The 19,888-nt window shown below is 38.3% G+C and overlaps 1 protein-coding gene across 3 annotated transcripts in view; it reads right to left on the reverse strand.

Moving 5' to 3' along the window:
- The window catches only part of DIAPH2 (diaphanous related formin 2), a 938,294-nt gene that overhangs the window by 517,044 nt on the left and 401,362 nt on the right, over nt 1-19,888 (reverse strand). For all 3 annotated transcript variants that reach the window (XM_051827762.2, XM_051827761.2, XM_051827763.2), the window contains one exon: nt 1,124-1,225. In XM_051827762.2, coding sequence (XP_051683722.1) covers nt 1,124-1,225 — 102 coding nt within the window. The remainder of the gene's footprint in view (nt 1-1,123; nt 1,226-19,888) is intronic.

Genomic DNA, 19,888 nt, shown 5'->3' on the forward strand with positions numbered 1-19,888 from the left:
CGACATGTTCCACTTTAATTTCCACTAAACATAGTTTTTAAAGAATACAGATATGTTCTTATCACCAAAATCTGAACGTATTTCTAAGATTTTTTTCATGAAAAAGATTATGACTTCACTGGTACCTGAAGAAAAAAATCTTGTATCTGCAAATGTTTACCTAGACATTAAGACCAAATGAGGTCTTCACAATCAAAATAAAAAATGTTGACAGATATCAACCAGCAATTAAGATCATGTTATGTTATGAAATGATGTATTGAACGTGAACTTTATAAAGAGAATGTACTATCAGATAAGCAATGTACAAATTTACAATGATTAGAAGACTGCTTTTCTGACAGCAACATTCCTACTGACACAAGAATGATGAGTTGTTTACTTAAATGGGATTCTCTATAGTATACTCTTTAACAAAACAAACTCCCATGACATTCTTTTGTACAATTAGAAATACTTGATGTGTTGGAATTTCTCATGCAAGGTGTTTTAGTATCCTTAGAATCTAAACATAGTCTACTGTAGTTAATAAGAAAAAAACAGCTCTGAATTCAACAAAGAGGGAAGAGTTTGTCAGGATAAAATTTAAAAGATTTTCTTAAATGAAGATGGGTTTAACTGTCTAGACACTTTAGCAAAAGCATATTTAATGGCTGACTGGTTTGTTAAGGTGTCAGGATTCACTAACCAGTTTTAAAGTGCAGTGGTTAACAATTTTAACTAGCTCACATCACAATTACTGGCAAAACAAAGGAATAGCTATAAAATGTTTTGTTCAGTATGTCCAATAAATACTCTAAAACTCTCAATCTCAGACCTGGATGGAAGGAAAAAAGAAAACTTCCTTTCAATTCTGCCTGATATTTCACTGTGTCCTTTAATAATGATTTATTAAGAAGACATTCCAAAGATTCATTATTCATAAGTTTTACCTGGCCCAACCAAGGCTAAATTATGATTTTATCCATATAGGCTCTATATTGTCTAAGTATTTACATGGAATTTTGTTTCCAGTAAATAAGAAATGCACCTGTTCAAAGAAGTTGCAACAATGGTTAAGTGCATTCAACAACCCATCACCACTACCTCCTCCACCATCCCCTATGCAGAAAATATTACATACACAGATTCTGAGCTGTTTTGGCATCCAAAACTCTCAATTCTTTCACTTTCTTCTTTGCAGGCATAGACTTCTTTTCTTCTGAAGCTTCAACATTTTTTTGAACTGAAAAACAAAGTTGATTCATAAACAACAATGATACTAATCCAAGTACACGGAATAACATTAGTAAGGCATATTAACTACATTAATTAAAGCTTATTCTGAAATCAATAAATGTGTTTATTTCATTAGCTCAAGGAAGGGGGTAAACATAAAAATATAGACCTGTTCAGAGGTTTCCCTACAAATTAAATATCAGCATTTAAACAGAAAAGATAAGCCAAATAGCCAAAAATCAATTGCTGCTTCTTACCTAATGTGCAACATTAATTACTTCTTTACCAGGCAGCACTGGAATTAAGTATATTGTAAAATCTCACTAATTTGGACTAATTGAGGCAAAAGTAAGACTTTCCTTTCTCCTAAAATATGCTAAATTTTAGACATTTATTTAATTCAATGAAATTGCTTTAAACCACCTAAGGTAACTGTAACTGCTAACAGGTTGCCATAGAAAAAGCACTGCTGAGTCTGCTCTCAAGAATGGATATAAATCATCTGCATGTTGTATAACAATAGCATCCATTTGCATACACATAATTAGAGAACCACAAGGATGTAGTCTTTTAGGGAAGTTATCTTTGTTGACCTCACTACTTAAACAAATACACTATTTGCTTTCTGAGAATAGATTTACCTGTGCTTTGTCAAAAGGAAACTGTCTAATTCAAACTGGTTAAAAGGACTGACATTGTCAGGAGTGCCAGCACCAAGCAGGGCTTTAGACCCCACCCTCATCCCATAATCAGTCAGTTCATTTGAAACCCTCCTCCAAGTAAGTCAGCTCTAAAATCATACAGCTAACTCTGAAAATGAAGCATGAAGTTGAAACCCAGCCCTCTGACAGTGCTTTGGATGCAGATGCTAGATTCTATCAGCTTCTCAGTCTCCCAATATCTCCTTCCTTTAGTTTAAAGTGTTCTTGCCTTTCTTTTAGAATTGCAAATCAAACTCTTACTAAAATTAGCTGACTGAGAGGTGGGAGTGGTGCAGCTGACTACCTACAAGGTCCTGCAAGACAAAAAGGCCATTTATCTCCCTTGAAGATAACATTTTCAGTGTTCCTTCATGTCTTGAGGATCTTGAGGAGTATCCTTTCCAAAAACCTCAGCCCAAGCAAAAAGTGACCTACAGTTAGCCCATAGACTGTCTGAAGCCCATTTTACTGCTATCAAAATTCCCCAAAGAACATGACATGGGCAATCCATCAAAGGAGAGCCACGAGCAGTGCAGACCAACCAAGAACTTTGATAGGAACTGAACATTCACTCCTCAGCCTCAATTTCAACCTATAAGCACCTGTACCCCTAATCTCTTAGGGAGAATTAAGTGATAGCTGTCAGGTTTAAGGTTCTTTGCTTTGCAATAAATACCTACTGTTTTCCACCATCCTGATGTCAGTATTGGTTTGCTGCACATTGGGCAAGCGGATCCAGTTTTGGAGATTTTATAGCAATTCCTCCAACCAATTTTGGGGGGTATTCTGTAACAAAGTCAAATCCCTAAACTCCTGTTGTATAGAAAATTCTATAGCTTGCATTGTAGACTGGCTGGCACTTCACTTCTTCCAATGTAAAAATAAGGGTTGTAAGTAATGAGACTATAAATTATATGAGAAAATAGGCTCAACATTTTTTTCAATCAAGTAGAGTGATAGGCATATGCTCCCAAATCCATGATAATAAATTTAATCATTGATTCACATGGCCATAATCATGCTGTTTCTCCCATCCAAGTACTAACCAGGCCGACCCTGCTTAGCTTCCGAGATCAGATGAGACTGGGCATGTTCAGGGTGGTATGGCCATAGACAATCATGATGTTTTTTTTTTATTACTATTAAAAATATAACTTCACTTTGAGGTAATAATGATATTAATCAGTTTAATTCATCTAATCTTTATTAAGGAGATCACAAACAAATTACTGATTTTCTCTTTTAGAGGAAAAACAACACAAAACAACCACAATGCACTTTTGTTCAGGTAATGTGTTTAAAGCTATTAGTACTGGGAAATTTTCACGATACGTTATAGAACGCATCAAGATACTGCAAATCTACTAAGACTCCTTTTGTTTTAATGGTGCAAAATACAGAAACATGAAATGAACTTACTACAGAAATAATGGGTAAAATATATTACCTTAATAACTAAAGTCCTTACAGTTCTATGCTTTATTAGACTGATCAATATAAAGTAATGTACAATTTAAGAAGATGAGATAATAATTACACTTAAAAAATTATGATCATGGGGCTGGCACTGTGGCATAGCAGGTAAAGTGCCACCTGCAGTGCCAGCATCCCATATGGGTGCTGGTTCAAGTCCCAGTTGCTCCACTTCCAATCCAGCTCTCTGCTATGGCCTGGGAAAGCAGTAGAAGATGGCCCAGGTCCTAGGGTCCTTGCACCCATGTGGGAGACCCAGAAGAAGCTCCTGGCTCCTGGCTTCAGATAGGTGTAGCTCCGACTGTTGCAGCCAAATGGGGAGAGAACCAGCAGATGGAAGACCTCTCTCTCTCTCTCTCTCTCTGCCTCTCCTTCTGTGTGTAACTCCAACTTTCAAATAAATAAATAAATCTTTAAAAAATTATGATCTTATGAGAGATGACAAGCAGTCTGTCATATTAACTCAACACAACTGAGTCACCATTACTACTCAGAGAGAAATGGCTTTTAATATGTTTCTCTTAAAATCCTCACAAATGTTCCTCAAAGGATCTTTCAGGGGCTGGCATTGTCGTGAGTTAAGCTGCCACTTGTAACACCAGCATCCCAGATCAAAGTGCCAGTTCAAGATCTGCTTCTGATCCAGCTTCCTGACAATGTGCGTGAGAAGGTAGCAGGTGATGGCCCAAGTACTTGGGTCCCCACCAGCATGTGGGAGACCAAGCTGAGGTTCTTAGGCTCCGGTTTGGGGCTGCCAGGCCTGGATGCTGCAGCCATTTGGAGAGTAGACCAGCAGACAGAAACCTTTCTCTTTCTCTGGTTCCCTCTTCCTTCCTCGTTCTCTCAGATGCTCTGCCTTTCAGATAAATAAATCTTAATCTTCCTATAAGCACACTGACTTTCCTATGTAATAATCAACATTTTAATTCATTCTATTTGAAGTTTCAGCTTAAGAAAACTCTGTGTACTGAAATAACATTTGAATAGTTATTTCCTCTGCTTATTTTTAAACAAAAAGTTTGGCTGGGTATTCTGCCTAGCAGTGAAGAACCCTCATCACATATTGGAGTACCTGGGGTTGATAACAGACTCCAGCTCCTGATTCCAGGTACCTGCTAATGTAGACCCAAGGTGGCAACAATGATGGCTCCAGTAAACTGCACTCCTGCCATCCACATGGGAGACCTGGATGTGTTTATGGCTCCCAGCTTCAGCCCCAGACCAGCTTCAGCAGTTACAGACATTTGGGAAGTGAACCAGCAAATGAGAGCCCGCTTTCTCTTTCTCTCTCTACCTCTCAAATAAATAAAGTATTTGAATAATATTGAAATTGCTTCTTGAATAATTCAGAAATGTTAAGAAAATTGTTCTAATTTATTTTTTTAAATCTTTTTTTAAGATTTATTTTATTCATTTGAATGACAGAGTTACAGAGAGAGGTAGAGAAAGAGAAAAGGTCTTCCATCCGCTGGTTCACTCCCCAGGTGGCCACAATGGCCCGAGCTGCGCTGATCTGAAGCCAGGAGCTAGGAGCCTCCTCCAGGTCTCCCACGTGGTGCAGGTGCCCAAGAACCTGGGCTATCTTCCACTGCTATCCCTGGCCATAGCAGAGAGCTGGATCGGAAGAGGAGCCGCCAGGACTAGAACTGGTGCCCATATGGGATGCTGGCATTATAGGCCAGGGCTTTAACCCACTGCACCACAGCACTGGCCCCTCTAATCTCTTGATATGCCTTAAAATTCAGTAGGGGAGACTAGTTAACAAAGTATATATAGGATAATGTGGTAGCATGAGGATATATGAGTATTACGATTATTCTGCAAATTAACAGGCTCTTGATTAACCAAAGCACAGATCTTGGGTTATTTTAGATGACTCCATACTTGTTTGCATTTTTCCATTAAAATATAAACAAATTTCATCTTTTAAAATTAATAAAATGTTTAAAATTAAGATTAGACCTGGGGCCGACACTGTGTTGTAGTAGGTAAAGCTGCCGCCTGCAGTGCTGGCATCCCATATGGGCCCCAGTTCGAGTCTCGGCTGTTCCACTTCTGTTCCAGCTCTCTGCTGTGGCCTGGGAAAGCAGTAGAAGATGGCCCAAGCCCTTGGGCCCCGGCACCCACATGGGAGACCTGGAAGAACCTCCTGGCTCCTGTCTTCGGATTGGCTCAGCTCCAGCCATTATGGCCAATCGGGGAGTGAACCAGCGGATGGAAGACCTCGACCTCTCTCTCTCTCTCTCTCTCTCTCTCTCCCTCTCCCTCTCTCTCCCTCTCTTTCCCCTCTCGCTGTATAACTGTGACTTTCAAATAAATAAATAAATAAATCCTTAAAAAAAGATTAGACCTCCTAAATATCTATAGTTCCCAGTACTGCCTTTTGAACCCTAATATGTTTTCCTTGCTATACAACATGGGTTAAATTCTGGGTTCAAAAAGTGGTAAGAATTTCATGGGGGCCAGCACTGTGGCCAGAGGGTTAAGCTGAAGCTTGTGATGCCAGCATCCTATACTAGAGCAATTGTCACGTCCCTGCTGCTCCACTTCCAGTCCAACTCCCTGCTAATGTGCCTATGAAAGCAGCAAAAGATGGCCCAAAGTACAAAGACCCATGCCACCCACATGGGAGGCACCAGAATGGAGTTCCAGGCTCCTGGCTTCAGTCTGCCACAGACCTGGATGCTGCACCCACTTGAGGGTGAACCAGCAGATAGAAGATGGATCTCTCTCTCTCTTTGCTTTTCAAATAAAATAAATCTTTAAAAAATAATTCCATGAATGGGCACTGCTCTTTTGCGAATCATTAAAGTAAAGCAAATTTAAAATAGTTCATTAACTAGACAGCCCTCAAAAACAATCATGTTTTCGCCATGATAAGTAGCTGTTGACCAGCGACTATTATTGTCTTTGACCCTCTTGTTTTTAAAAGCATTCCTTAGGGATCGTAACCATAGGCTTAGATAGACAATTCAAAGAACAGCAATGAGACTTCAAACGTCCCTACGGTATTGATGATTTCATACGTTAAAAATCACTGGCTTTCATACTGACCTCAAAATGTCAACTTTTCCTACGATGCTTTTCTTCTGTATCTGTTGCTAATGCTTACAAAACTTAAATAACTTACAGAAGTTCTATAATGATTTGAAATTACTTGGATGAGACAGAAGAGGCTTTTTTTTTTTTTTAGTTTCAAACCTTCAAACACTGATTTTGTCATCAATTGCCCTATGGTCTTCAGGTTTATAATGAGTCCTCCAGTCAAATGTAATCTTCCCTACTCCAATGAAAAACCAGATTGCAACTGTGTTTGAAACCAGTGGATTACATTGAATGAAATATTATGAAATACTGTCTGTAGGAGGATAATGATATTAATAATAAAGGCATTTATATTATTATTAAAGGTATATTATATCACAATACTCATTATCTAAGATAAAATGCCCACTGAGCATTCTTATATTTCTTTTAATACATAGATTTTTTATAAGCAAATGTACTATAAATTGACTCCTTTACTAAGGGAAGCTCATAAGCATAAATAAAATAAACATGGTTATATTCTTTCCCCAATCTAATTTAGGCGCTGTTCAGGAATTCCCTATTAATTTCTGCTATCCCAATAGTTATATAAAGCAAGGGATGAGATAGTTACAATTTGTATCAAAGAAAGATTAATATAGTTTAAATAGGTAACACTGGATCATTTACATAGTGATAACTAACCAAAAACTATAATGAAATTGTATTGCTAATTTATCTCAATATTTCAGTGAGAAAGATTGATTCCTGAAGTTAGAATTTACAATATTCATGCACTCACTTGTTCATTCATTCATGTAGCAAGTATTTGTTGAACACCTATTAGCCTTGCATAAGCACATAGTGGTAAAGAAGACTTAAAAATATCTACTCAGGGCTGGTGCCATGGCACAGTAGGTTAAGCCTCTGCCTAAGGTGCCGGCATCCCATATGGGCGCTGGTTCTAGTCCCAGCTGCTCTACTTCCTCTTCTCTTCCTCCACTTTCTCTGCTATGGCCTGGGAAAGCAGTAGAAGATGGCCCAAGTCCTTGGGTCCTTGCACCCATGTGGGAGTCTGGGAAGAAGTGCCTGTCTCCTGGCTTTGGATTGGCACAGCTCTGGCCGTTGCAGCCATTGGGGGAGTGAACCAAGGAAGGAAGACCTTTCTCTCTGTCTCTTCCTCTCACTGTCTGTAACTCTACCTCTCAAATAAAATAAATAAACAATCTTTTAAAAAATCTACTCATATTTTGTGGTCATATGTGAATCACAAATTATCCTTAAAAGCCACAAAATGCACAAGCATTGCAGTGTAGCAGGAAAAGCCATTGCCTGCAATGTCAGCATACTATATGGGTGCTAATTAGATTCCGGGCTGCTCTACTTCCAATCTAAAACCCCGATAATAGTCTGGGAAAAGCAGTGGATGACTGCCCAAGTTCTTGCACTCCTGCCACCCACATGGGAGACCTGGATGGAGTTCCTGGCTTTGGCCTGGCCCAGTGCTGGTCATTGTGGCCATCTGGGGAGTGAACCAGCAGGTGGAAGATCTCTCTTTCTCTCTCTCTCTCTCTTTCTCTCTCTCTCTCCCCCTTTCTCTGTAACTCTGCATTTCAGAGCTGGGCAGACCCAAAACTAGGAGCCAGGAGCTTCTTCTGGGTCTCCCATGTGGGTACAAGGGCCCAAGCACTTGAGCCATCTTCTTTTTCTTCGCCAGGCACATTAGCAGGGAGCTGGATCAGAAGTGGAGCAGCCTGAGCTTGAACTGGTGCCCATACAGGATGCCAGTGCCACAGATGGCAGCTTTACCCTCTATGCCACAGTGCTGGCCCCCAAACAAATCTCTAAAAAGCTATATAGCATGTATAATTTTTATTATCCATAATAATATGATTTCCATGAACATATATATATCACTCTTTTTGTCCTTATAAGACATAGTTTAATATTAGCAAGTAAGATCTCTTTGAATCATCACCAATTGATGTGTTGCAACATATTATAAGCAATATGGGGGAAGTAAAAGTATGATACTATATACATTATATACAGTATAAACATATGTACACTATATAAAGACAGGGTAAATAAAGCTAATAATAGTGTTAAAAACACAATGAGGGGCCAGCACTATGGCACAGTAGGCTAAGCCTCCACCTGCAGTGCTGGCATCCCATATGGGCGCTGGTTCATGTCCCGGCTGCTCCTTTTTGATCCAGCTCTCTGCTGTGGCCTGGGAAAGCAGTAGGAGATGGCCCAAGTGCTTGAGCCTCTGTACCAGCATGGAAGACTCAGAAGAAGCTCTTGGCTCCTGACTTTGGATTGGCCCAGCTCCACCCATTGCAGCCATTTGGAGAGTGAGCCAGCAGATAGAAGACCTCTCTCTCTCTCTCTCTCTCTCTCTCCTTGTCTCTGTAACTCTACATCTCAAATAAATAAATAAATCTTTTTAAAAACACATTAAATTTATGTAACTTTGTGCACATCATACACACACACATGCATCTAACAAGTAAAAGCCTAACAGTTCTTTTAGACATATTATTTAAATATAAGAACTATGATCTCTTTGTACCAAAATACAAATTTTATCCATGTGGCGGGGTGCGGGGGAGGCAGGGGGGAGTGGCAGCAAACCCGGGAAGGGCCGGGGAAAAAGAACAGCACAGGGTCCAGTGTCGTTCCTCCGCGAGTAGGGGAGTGACAAAGGTGAAATAGATGGATGGATATAGATAAATACAGATATATGGAACACACAACAGAAGTATTAAAATATTAAAACAACAATAGTAGCAGTAGTGGTACTACTAACAACTACCACCAAATCATGAAAATCAACTTTTATTAAATATTTTTCTGAGGGCTGGCCTTGGCATAGTGATTAAGATATGGCTTGAGATGCCAATATCTCATATCCCAGGGCCTGATTTTAAGTCCTAGCTCTGCTTCCAATTACAGTTTCTGGCTAATGCACATCCAAGGAGGAAGTAGGTGATGGCTCAAAAAATTGGGTCCCTGACACCCACGTGAGAGACCCAGACAGAGTCCATGGATCATGATTCTGGCCTGGCTATTGCAAGGATTTGAGGAGTGAATCACAGGATGGAAGTATTGTCGGACTTGCTGGCTTTCTGTCTCTCCCTTCCTCCCTCCATCCCTCACTATCTCCCTTCATCCCTATCTCCTTTTTTTTCCCTCTTTCAAAAAAAAAAAAACAAACTGCTCTATAACTGGCATTAATTTAATTTTTATATCGTCTTATATGATGGGTATTACTATGATTCTACAAATGAGGAAACATGAAACAGAAAAATTTAATCATCTAACCAAGATCATAAGGTTTGTAAGGAAAATGTAGGTAAACCTCACCAGTAACCACAGAAATGTAAAGGAAAATAACCCAAGAAATATCATTTTACAGACATCAAATTGAAATAGCAAAAAAGTCCTGTAATACTAAGCATTGATGAGTATGTAAAGAAATGACATTTTGATTATGTCAATAGTGGCAGCAAAACTTAGAAAACAATCTTAGAATATAGATTTATCAAGGAGACAAGGATGTTTACTGTATCCAAATACTATTTAACAGTACAAAAATTAGAAACAATCCATATGCCCAGGGGTTTAGTAAATTATGGCAGATTAATGTAATGAGATACCATACAGTATTTATGGTGAGTATACTACAGGTAAATATTTAGACAAGGATAGATCTCCAATACAGTGATGAGTGGAAAAATAAAAGTTATAGAAACTTTGGTATATCACAGTATATTGGTCATCTAACTCAAAATAAAATACAGATTACTCTCTTGTACTTTTATACATGAGTGTGTGTGTATATATATATATGTACCATAATTATATAAACATGAACCTGATACTCAGTAGATTAAGGACAGTGGTGACAAATGTGATGTTGAATAAGTAGAACATTGGAAACTTCAATTTTACCTCTAGGTTTATTTTATTTCCTTAAAAACAAAAATCTGTAGTAAACATTACTAAATGTAAATATCCATTCATTCTGGGTTTGGTACATGGGTGCTAGGTGTTTGCTATATTAGTCCTTGTGAACTGCCTTTTTTTTTTTCAACATAAAAATAAAAACCTATGACTAACTTCTATAAACATTTCAATCCATTTCTAGAGTTTATAAATCATTAGCCACAGAAATCCCAAGGACCAAGTGTAGACAGGAATCATAAAAATATGAAATAGAATAACAAAAAATAGAAGCAAAGATCAGTTTGATAAGCAACCCCAATACTGTGATCTATTCTTCCTGACTCTATTTTGTGAGAAATAACACATTTGTTTACCAAACGTGGAGAAGGAAAGCTGATGTAACGCACAGGAAGAGGGTTCACTTCCATCTCCTCTTACATGAAACATATACAGCAGGGAAGCTTCCCTTTTCTTTTTTTTTAAATTATTTATTTATTCAAAAGTCGGAGTTAGAGAGAGAGAGAGAGAGGTCTTCCATCCACTGGTTCACTCCCCACTTGGCCACAATGGCTGGAACTGCGCTGACCCGAGGCCAGGAGCCAGGAGCCTCCTCCGGGTCTCTCATATGGGTGCAGGGACCCAAGGGCTTGGGCCATCTTCTACTGCTTTCCCAGGCCATAGCAGAGAGCTGGATCGCAAGTGGAGCGGCCGGGACTTGAACAGGCACCCATATGGGATGCTGGCACTGCAGGTAGAGACTTTGTACTCTAGGCTACAGCGCTGGCCCAGGAAGCTTCCCTTTTCCATGTTGCCTACAGCTGCACACTCACTAAGGCAAGCCACAGAAGGGTCGGTTTCATTCTGACACCTGCATAGTACCTGAAGCTACAGGAATGGCATTATCAGGAGTGTTCCTGAAGTTCAGAGCACATTAAACAAGACTAATGGTTCTAATGGTAGGAATCACACACACATACTTTGTAATGATTTCCTAATTAAGGAACAGATCTTACTGGTTGTAGTTTATACAAGAACCCCCAAATCAGGAAGCACATGTTACTGCAAATTAACATCTGCATAACTAATATACTTGTACACCTGTTCATTAAGCCAATTACTGAACACTGCTAAATGTCACCAGAACACTGTGTTTAACAACGTGCATACCTAATGTTGTGTATTTTCAAATGGGTTTCAATAGCCCAGCAGGTGACATATATTTTAGTAAGGACAAATAAAGTTGTCATAGATGTTTTAAGGAAGAATTTTCCTTGGCTGATGTGGTAATTTAAATACCAAAAGTGAAGCATGGTTTATATCTTAAACTAGTATTTGTGAACTAAAGTTGCTGAAATTCTTCCTTAATTCCTTTACTCAAGCTAGAATCAGTCCCTCTACCCACATGCTGTCTCTGGTTTTGTAAATACCAACATTTTTCTGGCTATCACATATATTTAGAGAATTCCTTCTTAGGTAAAATCTCATAATTCATGTCACAAATCAATGAGTCTACTAATAAGGCTCCAAATCTAAGTGTTTCAAAAACAAAGGATTACTAACAAAAGCCTAACAGCAGGAAGTATGATGTTAAACACTAGTACCACTAGGCCAATGAAGCATTTCTTATTGTGAATACAATTTGGCCAATCATTACAGCCAGGCTTTTCTGATTTAATGCGGTTCATTTCAGACTAGTTCAAATCCTGAACACAATTTAGATGAATGCACAATGCAGTTAACTTGGCTGAGCAAGATGCAACAAAATAACACCTTGAAATAGTTGTATCCAATGTTTCAACTTGGCAAAAAAGATTTTTCAGTCTCCGTTTCAGGTACTTCTGAGTATGTCTAGAGAGTCAGTATTGTCGACTCCACTAGAGGTTTCTTCAAATGAGACTGCAGGTACTGGAAGAGGAGCAACCGGGACAGAATCCGGCGCCTCAACCGGGACTAGAACCCGGGGTGCTGGCGCCGCAGGTGGAGAATTAGCCTAGTGAGCCACAGTGCAGGGAAACTCTCTTATCCTAAAATAAGATATTTTGACAGTTCCTTCTTATCTCCTGTATATGTCCACTTGATCATCTATTAAACTTCTCAAATGTATCACATCCCAAACCAAACTCCTAATCTTACTCCCAAATTAGCTCCTTCCACAGTCTTCTCCATCTAAACAAATGGTAAGTCAATTTTTATAACTGTTCAAGCAAAAGAAAAAAAATAATGCGGGGTTATCAGGGACTCTTTTTTTTTTTTTTTTTTTTTTTGACAGGCAGAGTAGACAGTGAGAGAGAGAGACAGAGACAGAGAGAAAGGTCTTCCTTTGCCATTGGTTCACCCTCCAATGGCCGCTGTGGCTGGTGCGCTGCGGCTGGCGCATCGCGCTGATCCGATGGCAGGAGCCAGGCTCTTCTCCTGGTCTCCCATGGGGTGCAGGGCCCAAGCACTTGGGCCATCCTCCACTGCACTCCCTGGCCACAGCAGAGAGCTGGCCTGGAAGAGGGGCAACCGGGACAGAATCCGGCGCCCCGACTGGGACTAGAACCCGGTGTGCCGGCACCGCAAGGCGGAGGATTAGCCTAGTGAGCCACGGCACCGGCAAGGACTCTTCTTTCTTACAGTCCATAGCCCCTCTTTAGCAAATGCAGTAGATAATGCCTTCTAATCACTTCCATTTCTTGCTAAGTGTTTCAAGCCACATCATGTATATTCTAGGTTATTACAAGAGACTCATAACCAGTTTCCATTCTTCTTTTGCCTTCTTCTCCCTTCATTCTCACCTGTCAATTGATTAACTAATGTTATTCATCTTTATTTCACTCACACTCCCTCCTTAGCTACTTGTCCCTACTACTTTACTCTCATTTACTCTACTCCACCTGCCATAGCTTCTTCGAATTTCAAGTACACCAGACTAACTTCCCACATCACAGCCTTTGCACTGGATGTTCTGCATTCCCAGATAAACACTTGCTTTGTTCAGATCCTTGTTCAGTGGCATTCTAATGCAGACTTTTCCTGAAGTGGTTCAAAATTGAAACTCTTCCCCCTTGCCCCCAGTTTTACACTTGCCCACTTCATCTTTCACCATAGCAATTATCAGCTGACATAATACATCTTATTTATTTTCTTACAGCTTCCACTATCATACCAGCTTTGTTAAAAAGAGGGATTTGTGACTGTATCCACTATTCTATACCATCATTGAGAATTATGCCTAGAAACAAATAGACACTCCAATTATTTGAGTTTGTCCTACATATATATTTTCACTGGTACAAAAAGATTTATGTAAAGGTTATATATTCCAGTATTGTTAATAGCAAAAAATTATGAATATTCATCAATTGGAGACAGTTTTAATAAATTATGGTACGCTCGGCATTGTTTATAACAGTAAAAGATTTAAACACCACAAAAGCTTGTTAACAGAGACTATTTAATTAAGCTATTGTAATCCACTCAATGGACTACTCTGTTGCATCATCAATGAACAAGCAAGCTCTATATGAAATGATATACAATGATTTATAATAATGTTAAATTAAACAACCTATACAGACAGCAATATATGCTACTACTTCTGGAAAACAAAAAGGAAGTTGAATGAGAGTTCATAAGATGTTACAGTGTTTGGTAATGCTTCATTTGGGATATGCTAGTTTACAATACAATGAAAAAATTAGTTCTATAAAAACATACATACATAAATCAGACCTTTGAATTTCATATAATACAATGCCTTTATTTTATGCACATAAAAGTATTACTGAAAGTCTCAATTTGGTTTGTTGCTGGATGAGCTCGATGGGAAACAACAAGAGTTACATTGTCTCTGTTTTCCCCATTCGGATTCCAACTGGTTTCAATTTTATCTTTCAGCAGTAATTTTCCTTAGTTCAGAAACCACATCAGTGTATTCTGTTGAAGGTGAGCAAGGCATTAGAAAAATTTTGAGAAAGATAAGCAGGAATACCTGAACTTCTCATTTCTTCCTTTCTTTTTAAAGTCAAGTTTAGTCTCTTGGTGACTTCTATTTGAAAGCAGAAAAGCCATATTTGAGAGTATTTTGGAAATATGAAAAACATACTGACAAAATTAAAATGAACTTTATGTTCTCCTTTTCTTGGTATAAACAGACTCATGGCCCTCTTCTTTTTCAATCTAACATCTCTGTTATTCTACCAAGCTTCTGGGAAGAATGCCTGACACCATCTACTTCTTCTTCTTTCCTGTCCTTTCATCAACTTGTAATCTGAATTCTAACACATCCACAACTGATTCAGAATGTTAAGATCTTTATTTAAGATTTTCAGAGAGAGAGGGAGAGACAGAGAGGAAATGAGATCTCTGTCTGCTGATTCATTCCCCAAATGGCCAAAACGACCTGGGCTAGGCCATGCTGAAACTAGGGAACTGCGACTCCATTTGGGTAGCCCATATGGGTGGTAGGGGCCCAACCACTTGGGCCACCTGCTGCTGCTTTCCCAGGGAGCTGGATGGGAAGTGAGCCAGGACTCAAATCAGCACCCATATGGGATGCTGGTGTCACAGGCACCAGTTTAACTGGCTGGGCCACAACTTCAGCCCCTTTATAGGTAGGATCTCTGGACCTGTATCTGCTCCAGGTAATGGTGAATATTATTAAGTGTTGGAATAACTGCTCTATAGTGCATAATACAACACTCTGTAACAGTTCAATAAATACTCGCCAAATGAAAGGTACAAATATCATCAATAGCAATCTGTGGAAGTCCTCTTTGTAATTTCATCAAATTCTCAGAATCTAACAATGAAGGCAACAGTTGGACAATAATTGAGCTCAAATTATCAGATTTTAAGAGAAAGCAAAGAATCCTTAAAATACACTCTACTTATAAACCAATTATGAACCAGATATAACCTTGAAAGCTAGGATCTCCCATATATTAATATAATTTATTCAGCTAGGTATATGGAAGATTTTTGGAATCAAAAGAGTGCATTTTATTTTTAAATTAAATACATATATTTATAATATATATATTTATATAATGAACATTCAATACCATTGCTCCTCTCTCCTAAGGTACAATTGTCACAGAAGTTGAAGGGATGAAAAAAATAATCTGCTATTGAAAAGGAAGCAAAAGGTAGTTGAAAAACAGACTTATTCTTCCTTGTATGCCCATGCTCCTATTTTGCCACGCCATTGAAAACAACCAGAAAGAGATAAAATATTTTATTCAATAAAAATCAGAGCATTTATAAAATGGAGAATTCAGTCTAGCGAAAATCCAGATTGAGCTAGAAAAAATGCGAAACAAGCACACCATACCTTAATTCCATTGCTTTGCACACCATAATAGTCATTTTAAAGCTTTGTGCCTTAAGCCGGTGCCGCGGCTCACTAGGCTAATCCTCCGCCTTGCGGCGCCGGCACACCGGGTTCTAGTCCCGGATGGGGCGCCGGATTCTGTCCTGGTTGCCCCTCTTCCAGGCTAGCTCTCTGCTGTGGCCCGGGAGTGCAGTGGAGGATGGCCCACGTTCTTGGGCCCTGCACCCCATGGGAGACCGGGAGAAGTACCCGGCTCCTGCCATCGGATCAGCGCGGTGCGCCGGCCGTGGCGGCCATTGGAGGGTGAACCAACGGCAAAGGAAGACCTTTCTCTCTGTCTCTCTCTCTCTCTCTGTCCACTCTGCCTGTCAAAAAAAAAAAAAAGAAAAAAAAGAAAAAAAAGAAAGCTTTGTGCCTTAGACCAATAGATCTCAAGAACCAAATTCTAGTGAAAGTATATATTCATAAAAACAATATTGTTTTATGTCAAAGTAAATATCAGTTACGTTCTTAGTGGCATGTTGATATCCCTTATAAACAATGAGAATTATGATGACCTGAGTTCAACACTTAAACTATTCATCAAAGTAAATGGAGCCAACTTGTATGAAATCTATGCAATAGGTGAACTCAGCTTAATGCTGACTCATTGATAATCACAACTGGGGTATGTATGTGTATGTGGGTATGTGTGTGTTATTAAATATAGCATCGTTAGATGGCTTCAGTTTAACAATGAACTTCTATGAGTTACTTCATTCTACTAAATGCCAAAAACAGTCTGTACTGTAAGCTTTCAAGAACTTAAAAAAGAGTTCTTGGATGAGGGCCCAGCTATGAGAAACTCTGTCTCTTGTGAGAACTATCTTTTAATAATACTATATTCAGTACTCTAGAGCATTTTTAACATTTCTTCAAAAGATATAATATAGATTATAAGAACATAAGCTTAGTGATTTATTTTAGAATAATTGATAATTTACTATGTAACTTTATTAAGTTTTTAGGTCAATGTTTAAATAATAGAGGATCCAATAGTATTTATAAAGTTGTATATAATATGAAACAATGTTTAAGATTAAGCAAAACAGATTAGTTTTAAGATTAGTGCGAAACAGAACTCAAGTGTAAACTGTATCCTCAATAGATAGCCTCTTAGATTCTGATTAGTTTTCTAAAATCTGTAGAATACAGATAAAGGTTACCAAATAAAGCAAAACATATCTCATAAAGCTTAGAATTAAGCCTGCATTATGTTAGGAAAAAAAATCAGAAATCCCTCTAATTGAAGGTTTTACTGTAAACTTACTTAAAAGAGAAAGTAACAGACCAGGTAAGAAGCAGCTGCTAATAGTCACAGACAGCAAATAAATTTGACTGGATCAGGACATCAACCTGCTGACTCTTTTTCTTACAAAACTATTTCAGTCCTGCTGTGCTCCCCATTAGGCTGGCCTTTACTTCTCCCAAGCCACTTCAGACCTACCACTGTGGGGGATCATTGTTGCTTCCCACATGGCTGCCACCAAAGTAGGCCTCTGCTTTTAGCCTAGAATGCTTTGAATGTGAACTTGAGCACTAGTTATAACTATATTGAAGGATCAGGAAGTCAACACATAAAATTTGGTACAGAAGTGTTATAAAGAAATACAATCAAATTAAAATTTTCAAATTGGCTAATAAGAAGCGACAGATTGCTATTTCTTACTGGAAAACTGTATTTAAATATCAGTTCAAAAGCATGAACTCCAAAGTTGCATGTGAGAATACATGATGAAGAAAGAAGCATTAATATATGTAGCTTTCCACACAGATTTCACAGAACCAAATCTGTTAAGTAATTCAAATGGGCATAGATTACATCTGATAGCTGGTGCACTATTTAAGGAATTGGGGGCATATAAAATGCAAAGAGGAATAAGTGAATATAGAAATAAAATGATTATAGATATTTAAAATCCTTGTTTAAGTCCTGCTTCTAAAACATACATACTTTAATATATTATTAATATGAACTAAATTATTATATACAATTATTCTTTGTGCCTAATATAGATGAAAAGATTACATGTTCTAATTTTAAGTGATTTCTGCTTATTGTCTACCTAGGACAAGTAGAATTAAAGATAGAAAAGGTATGATAGGACTCTGAATGCCTGCAAAATACTTTGAACTCACTTCCCTTCATATATTTTCTGTCAAACATTTATCTACCCATTAAGACGCAAATAACATATCACTTTGTCTATGAAACCTCCTCTAATCACCAACACATTTTTCATCTACCTACAGCACTGATACCATTATTTTACACATGATATCTGCCTTAACTAATGTTCAGATATGCATCATATTGTCTTACTGAAATTCCACACTCACAGGGAAGGAAACATTCCTGTCAGAACTTTAACTCCCATATCAATTCCATCTCTTAAAGCATCTAGAAAATGATACTCAGTAAATATTATGTAAATAAAATATGTGAAATATTAGAGTGGGAAAATGATGAGGGTACAGGAAAATAAATATGAATTTGATGACCTCTGGTCTTCAAGATTTAACTAAAGCTTAAGCAGTGAAGATGGCCAAAGCCATGGGCTCAGAGACAACAGATAAGTCAACTAAGAGGCCAAAAAGAATAACCAAACAGGTATGAGAAACACAGAGGAAAAATTATCCTCAAAGTGAGAAAAGAAAATGTTTCAGTAAGAGATAGTAATCAAGTGTCAAAAGTAGCAGAAAGGGCAAGCATAGTCTAAACCAGTAGAAAATAGGCCATTTCAGATCATACACAATAATTTCAAAAGAACAATGAAGATAGAAACTATGTTACAGGAAGCAAGAAAGAATGGAAAGGAAACAGTGAGCAGAGATCACTCAGTTGAGATATTTAGTAGGAAAAATGACTATATTTATAGTGTCTAGATAAAAACAAAGTGACTGAATCCTAGCTTTGTATGAGTTTGCCTATTACAAGACAGCACCTGATTGTCAAATTCAAGAACAGCTTTTATGCCCAGAATGATCTCAGAACAAACCCAGCATACAATGATTTACTGGACAAGATCAATAGAAACTGTGCAAAAGAGATTATACTGTTCAGTGATCCATGATGCATCAATATCTATAATGGAATGAGACAAGGTGATACAATGGCCCAAAGCTTCCCAGAATTGCTCTTTAACAAAATCAACCAGGAAAATAAAGTCCACATAGAAAGGAAATAAATATCATGCCCTCTTTTTCCTGATGACAAAATAGCATTTTCTAATGGCATAGGAAGACAAAAGTAACATGTAGCAGTACCAATAGAACTAGGCTAGAAATTATTATTTAGAAACCAAACAATTAAATAACAAGCATAATCCATAAGATCCTGTTAACATTTCTAGCAAAGAAACATGTCAACTCCATCTATCTGAACCAACAAATTACCAAGACTAGTATGTTCAATGGTAAATACCACAGAAGCAGTGTCCTCAATCATTTTTATTGTCATACAAAAGTTACTGAGGAGTCAGTGTTGTGGTACAGTGGGTTAAGCGCCTCTTAAAATGCCAGCATAGTATATCAGAGTGCCAGATGGAATCCTGGCTGCTCTGGTTCCCATTCAGATTCCTGCTAATGTGCCTGGGAAGGCAACACAAGATAACCTAAATACCTGGGCCCCTGTACCCATGTAGAAGACAAGGATAGGGTTCCTGGCTCCTAGCTTCCACCTGGCCCAATCCTGGATGTTGCAGCCATTTTGGGAGTGAACTAGAGGATGAAAAATATCTCTGTCTCTTCCTCCCTCTCTGTCACTCTGACTTTCTTAAAAATAGTTACTGAATAACAAGCTACAAACGCAGATCAGACCGCTAATTCTGCAAATCAGGACTAACTAAAGTATGAATTATTTATCTACAGCATTAGCTGAAGGAAATAAACTGGCTGCCACCCAATTACCTATGGTGTCCCAAATGTGTGAAATTTGACAATATGCAGACCTAATGGCAGTTATTAAAGCTTCCTTCCACATCAGGTACAGATGGACCAGCTGGTGGTCTGCCAATAAGATAACAGGTTGCTTTCTCAAGTCATTGGCTGAATTTGTTGTCTTGTTAAGAGAAAATATTCTAATGAAGCAATAAAATGGGCTGGGTCTATTTAATGACAAAAGTATACTGGCTCACATAATTTCAATGGCATATAACTAAAGAAA

This window comes from Oryctolagus cuniculus, chromosome X (genome assembly GCF_964237555.1).
Source record: "Oryctolagus cuniculus chromosome X, mOryCun1.1, whole genome shotgun sequence".
Lineage (NCBI taxonomy): Eukaryota > Metazoa > Chordata > Mammalia > Lagomorpha > Leporidae > Oryctolagus > Oryctolagus cuniculus.